We start from the raw sequence: 6000 nt of genomic DNA on the forward strand, positions 1-6000 counted from the left end.
TGATGTCGTTGATAATCATTTTCATTAACATGTATATGTATCCTTGTACATAGAACGAGAGTAGAAGAAGTGGTATATCGCTAAGTATTACAAAGATTTCTCAATTGAACCAACGGAACTCTAGCTGGAGTGGCTGCACTTGGGATTGGTAGGAGGCGAGCTTCCGCCGAAGTACACCTTGTTGTACACGTTGTCGCCAGTCCATTCATCGGATGGAACCTTCGGGGGATTGGCCGGCCCACCTTCTTGCTGAGAGTTGGGGTAGAGGAAGTTGGGCGAGATGACGCTGTCAGGGCAGCCCAGCGCTGTTTTACTAAGGATCGGATCAAGAACGGAAAGAGCCCATGAGACGCCCTTGGAGATGTTCTCCTCAGTACCGCCGAGTACAAGTGGAGTAATAGAGTTGATACCCTGGTATACGTCGCAGAGTAGGGTCTGGACGGACAATTTACCTGTACCGACCTGTGCGGCACCAGGAACGATGATGTTACGGGGATAGATCTGAAGGAAACCGTCGGCGATGGCCTGTACCGCGCCGTAAGGAGTATCACGACGGTACCAGTTCTCGGGCCAGCGCTCAGGGACGTACTTGAACTCCTTGGCATTCGCATCATACTCTGCGCCAATGATGCTCATAATGCTCTTATAGTTGGGCACACCGCCTGCACCGTAGGTGCCGTTGGAGAAGAACTGTGGGTAGAAGGCGAAGGCACCCAGAGAGACAATCTGAGGGAACGGAAAGTAGTAGATGAAAGGGTTGTTATCCTTGGTGAAACCAGCCGATTTTGCGTAGTGTTTGGCCAAGACGTCCATAGAGAACTCCTTCTTGGGGTCCTGGGCAGCATACCCGACCATCTGCTTCACGAGACGGGAAGAGAGGTGATGGTTATCACCGCATCCAAGGTAATAATCTATTACAACGTTAGTGATTGCTGTCTGCCTTTTTGATGTTGCAATCGCATACCTTCGCGGTTGGGCGAGACATCAGCCTCCACAACCGAGTGGCGGTTGAGACCACCGATTCCGTTTTTGCCTGAGCCAAGATAGAAAGACAGTCCATCGAGATCTCCACTTCCCAAGACAGCGAAGGTGGCTAGGACCGTTGCAAGGTCTGTACCCATGTTGAAACCACGCGCAGTGGCTTCGAGAACCTGCCCGTAATTGACATAACCATCGCGTGGGAGGTATCCGTAGTTGGCGAGCAAGTTGAGACCTGGGCAAGGACCACGGGAGTCGTTGGGGCCGGGGGCTTTGAACTCGTAGCCAGGCTCAGGGCGCTTGTTATCTTGCTTGACAATAGCTTGGCCAACTGAGGACAGGAGTCCGTCGACAATATCGCCAAGCGACTCCAAGAGGTTGCCGACTGGGCTGAGAAGGCCACCTAGCTGAGCTTCAGCGGCACGGTTTGCAAGTTGTTCGCGTTGCATCTCCGCGCGAAGGTACTGCTCCATCTCTGCGCGGGAGCTAGCACCCATCATGCCAGGGTAGGCGGCAGTGATGGCTGGCAATGCCAGAGTGATTGCTTGAGTGAACCTCATGATTCTGGCAACACAGATTCGTGTATCTGAAGAGAGGGAAGGAGAAGAAACCAAAGATGATCCTGGCTGAAGAGCTAGAGTTGTCTGCACGGTGAGGTGGATTTATACACTTTCCGTTCGCACAGCTACTCCAAAGTGTACCCATCAGCTTGGTAGGCTCAACACGGGTAGTGTCTGTTGAGGTTTTCCAATTCGAGCATGATCTTCATAGACAGTCGCCGAGGAATTGAGTTACGCTACCGTTTTAGACGGTTGTCATCATGATCAGCAACTAGAACTGGGGAAAACCTAGTCAAAACGAGATGTCTGTACAGATCCACAGATAGGTGCGGGAGGACACGGCGATCCAATCATACTTCATCTAATTACTCTGCTCCATCATAGCCTGGTGGCTTTCTCAGCCAAGTGAGTAAATGCGAGTCAGGCTCATCGCATTCTGGTATTCGGCATAGCCTGAATGATCCACATGTACCCACACCGTGGGCCAGCAACTCGCTTAGATCCAACACCAAAACCCCGGAGCTAAGGTGAAGAATCGCGATGAGAAAGGAGGTTTTTCGATCGGTAAATACGGCTAGTATTCAGGCGGTCTGGTCAAGCCACAAAGGTAAATGAGTTCTGCTGTGACCAGAAGAGGACCATGGTGAGATGAGCTGCTGAGAAAGTTCATGAGAACCGTATGGAGTATAACTACAAATCCAGACATTTTCATAGTATATGACTGAAAAGTAAGTGTCTACGACGAGACTGTCTCCTACGAATGGGAAAATGTCTGGGTAACGATATCGGACAATTTCGTCTGACTGACGCAGCATATCTTGGTGCACTATGCAGTAGCTTGCAGCATCGGCAGGTGGAATCATAGCGTCGGCTTTGATGTAGGACGGAGAATTTGTGCTAGTCCTCGCCGAACGCGGATGATGAACAGGGGCTGATCTAAGGCTCGTCGACATCGGCTGACTTCATTGCAGCGTGCCAAGTTTGCACAGTATTTCTGATTGTTCTAGCGACACCTATGTCATCATGTTGTAGATAGAATTCAGTGAATTCGCCGATTGCGCTATGATGTTGACTAGGATTAGGTCTGGAAATCGGCATGTTGTCGATACTGCATATGCCTATGGAACGAGTCGGGTAGATTCATGCGTCGATCCGGCTGATTGAGATCGACGGCACTGCGTCCCGCATTCAGATCGAATTTGCCTAAAAGATGATGCGAAAGCTGGAAACCCGCGTTCTGGCTGCATGGCGTTAGTCGCTCTGTTTTTGGTGTGCCTGACTGCGGAAAGGGAAAGGTTTTAACTGGCAACGTCATTACGCTACCGCGGAGCCTCCTAGCCGATGCTGATCATCAACGCTAGCTTCAACCTTAACCCGAAAGCGAGACGACGTGGCGCTTTCACTCCTGACAGCGCAGAATATGGGACACAGCCATTATGCCCAGGGGTGTTTTGAGCAGAATACATGCCATGCAGTACCAGTCACAACGACTTGGCTTCCTAGCTAGGTAATCACCAATCACAATGTTGGGAGCAAGAACCTACGTAATAGTTTGAGCATAGAGAGCTGATTCTTCGTTCGGACAGTACAGCCCACCGGCAGAATTTGCTCAAGCACACACTGCACGCGATTTCTCTTCGTATTCCACTTATGGGGCTAGACATCCAGGCTTTTCTTCTCAGGAACTATTTCATCGGGAGCCTTTCATGACTAGCTTGAGAGTCGCTCAAAGACCGCAAGGTTAGCGACGACAATCCCTTTTAGAGATCATTCTCTTTTTGAAAAAGTATTCGAAGAGGTATATTGGATATTAGCACAATAGGTCTCTCTGATTGATGAACTGTGAAAGAAGCAAGAGGTTATTGCACAAGACTACAGTGAGTACAGATACAATCCGTTGGTCTGATGCTCACCTTCGCTCTTCAATGCACAGTCATGGTAGCTGCATGCAAAGCGTCTTCGATACTAAGCAGAATGCCAAAAGTGTAGCATTACCAGAGCCTTGCAAGTGAGAGTGAGGGCACCTTCGAGACGTTTGCGCTGCTGGTGAAGAAAGGCCTTACGCAAACGCCTATACGTTTGACGAAGCGGTGCAACACAAGGTGAAAGAGAGACTTTTCTTACCACGCGACGCTCACTTGAGTCAGCTGCCTGTAAAGGGCTTTCTTTTGCTTAACCCAATCTTGAGCTCAGTTAGAAGGCTCACTCGCCCTAACACTCCAGTTGACGAAGGGCTAGATTCTCCAAGAACCTGGCGGAGATGGAAACGGTAGCTGTTACCCCGGCACTCCTACCCATGACTCGTCTAGAGACATGTCTCCGTCCTTTACGGGGATATTTCGAGGCGACAACCAGTGTTCTGAGTTCTTACTGCGACTTGCTCGACTCATATCTATCATACCAGGCCACCACTTCTGATGCATCACGCTTGATCATCAGGCTGTCAGCAACGAAAGAATGGGCAGAATTGCAGCCCAGGTTGCTGGGGCTACCCACGGGGACGGTCAAGGTAGTCTTGCCAGATTTTGAAGCAATTTGGGCTGAAGTAGTGGCAATTCTTGACGCTGTTCTGCTTCAAGATCCAACCAAATGCAGTCTGGAGTTCTGGAATCAGCAAGTCAACTACCGCGGTCTGAGAGTACAGCCCGTCGTCATATTAGTATGCGACACGCTCATGGATCTATCACCCGACTTCAAGGATTGGATCATGCATATCATAAACTCTCAGCCGCGCTATCATGATGTTCAGGGTGATCTCCAAGCTCAGTTCAAGGCACGTGAGTTGCTGGGCGCCAACACTATCCCCGAGATGGCCCGGATAATCACTACAATTCCTCATGATTATGAGACGATCTGGGGTGGAGTTGCTGTATTTGCCAGATTGGTCCAGCATATGATTGATCACCACCAAGAAATGAGAACCTTCTCGAGCGGTAATCCTACTCTCAACCAGTACCTCAACGAACTAGTGGATCATCATCGCGCTCTGGTCTCCGACCCCTTCACAATAACGCCCTTAGCACTACGTCAGCAACTTGCATCGTGCGATGTCCGTGGTACAGCCAGGCTGCTAGTATGGGATGCTGCGGCACTCTCAGACCAACCCTCTTATACTGGCCTTCCTTGGGACATGTTCAAGAACTTCGTCGACGGTCTCATGCACTTTGTCGGTGCGCTTGGACCAGTGTGTATCGGTCATGTACGAACAGCGCTCTTCATGCTTCGATTAGATTGCTTCCTGGAACCCGACGCTGCGAAAGATGACACATGGACCTGGTTACCCGAGGAATGGGACGATGAGTACGAGTCTGACGGCGAGTTTGATCCAGATGATCTACCAGAAGTCTGCTTCGAACCTATCGGCCCCACTATCAAGACTGAACAGTATGCCTTCGCTGTCACCAATATTCTTGATCTCCCTGAAGAAGACTGCTCAATTTGCCGTGATACGCTCAACGTTCATGAGACTGTACGCGACGAAGTCCCGGTCAAGATAGATTGTGGCCACACTTTCCACTACGGCTGTCTGAGTACCCTGATCAACGGTATTTCCAAGTTTTCCAATTTATGTCCTAACTGCCGGCAAAAAATATGTCCCCGAAGACCCAAACGGCTGAAAGACGATGAAGAACTCCAGAGTGCGCGATTTTCGGGGGAACAAGATGAGGTAGAACCAGTGCGTTCTCTCCAGGACAGGTATGGCGATGTGGTTATGACGGATGAATGAGAATTCGATTAGTACTACAATAGAGCATATTAAGAGCAATGAAGATATAGGTAGAACACCTGACAGACTACAATTCTACTTATGCTTGTAAGTATCTTTATTAGAAGATAGTTTAGGCTGTAAGGTAGGAATTGTTGTTTCTGTACCTTTCCAGTGCGGGATAGCGAAGCGGAAGACGGGATAGGTGTCACAAATCTCGACATAGAAGTAACTTCGGCATCTAATTAGCGCTGGGTCGCTACCGCCTCAGTTCACTTTGCCAAAGAGAGAAACTAGATATCTGAATTGAGCAGAGTACTCCTCCCTACTACAACAAAGCGTATTAGAGCTATACAGACATATATAGCGAATCTAGAAGTCTATAACAGTATGAATTTTTATCATCTCTCTTGTGAGGAACTAGTGTAAGCTGCAAACTAGAGCTTGTTATCTCTACATGTTCTGTTTTTCTCCTGTATGGGGTGGCTGATATATCGTACGCTGTAGTGTTTAATTGCTCAATATACACATGTACAGATCCTTCCTACACGTCAGTTCATCTGTAAAATTGGATAAAAAGCATACCCCCATTCCTCAGTCGCACAGCAAAAGTGATCGCTCCAAGTATAAATCACATCCATGAAAAGGCTCTGATGAGCATCACAACCCAGATACAGCCTAAGAAGCGCTTTTTGTTATCACAGTCATCACCGTGTGGAAAGAAGACGACGAGTCGAGAGTTAGAGGACGGAATGA

The 6000-nt window shown here is 48.9% G+C and overlaps 2 protein-coding genes across 2 annotated transcripts; one reads left to right on the forward strand and one right to left on the reverse strand.

The window, feature by feature from the left end:
* Positions 1 to 120: 120 nt before the first annotated feature.
* On the reverse strand, positions 121 to 1538 carry J4E82_007225 (uncharacterized protein; the record flags this gene model as incomplete). The annotated part of the gene is made up of 2 exons (XM_051733471.1): positions 121 to 911; positions 965 to 1538. 2 exons carry the CDS (start codon positions 1536 to 1538, stop codon positions 121 to 123), a joined length of 1365 nt encoding a protein of 454 aa, XP_051586794.1.
* A 2296-nt stretch (positions 1539 to 3834) lies between these two features.
* On the forward strand, positions 3835 to 5265 carry J4E82_007226 (uncharacterized protein; the record flags this gene model as incomplete). Its single annotated transcript, XM_051733472.1, has 1 exon — positions 3835 to 5265. The coding sequence occupies one exon, from the start codon at positions 3835 to 3837 to the stop codon at positions 5263 to 5265; it is 1431 nt and encodes a 476-aa protein (XP_051586795.1).
* Positions 5266 to 6000: the final 735 nt, after the last annotated feature.

The sequence above is a fragment of the Alternaria postmessia genome (genome assembly GCF_024291825.1).
Source record: "Alternaria postmessia strain BMP 2775 chromosome Unknown scaffold_47, whole genome shotgun sequence".
Taxonomy (NCBI): domain Eukaryota; kingdom Fungi; phylum Ascomycota; class Dothideomycetes; order Pleosporales; family Pleosporaceae; genus Alternaria; species Alternaria postmessia.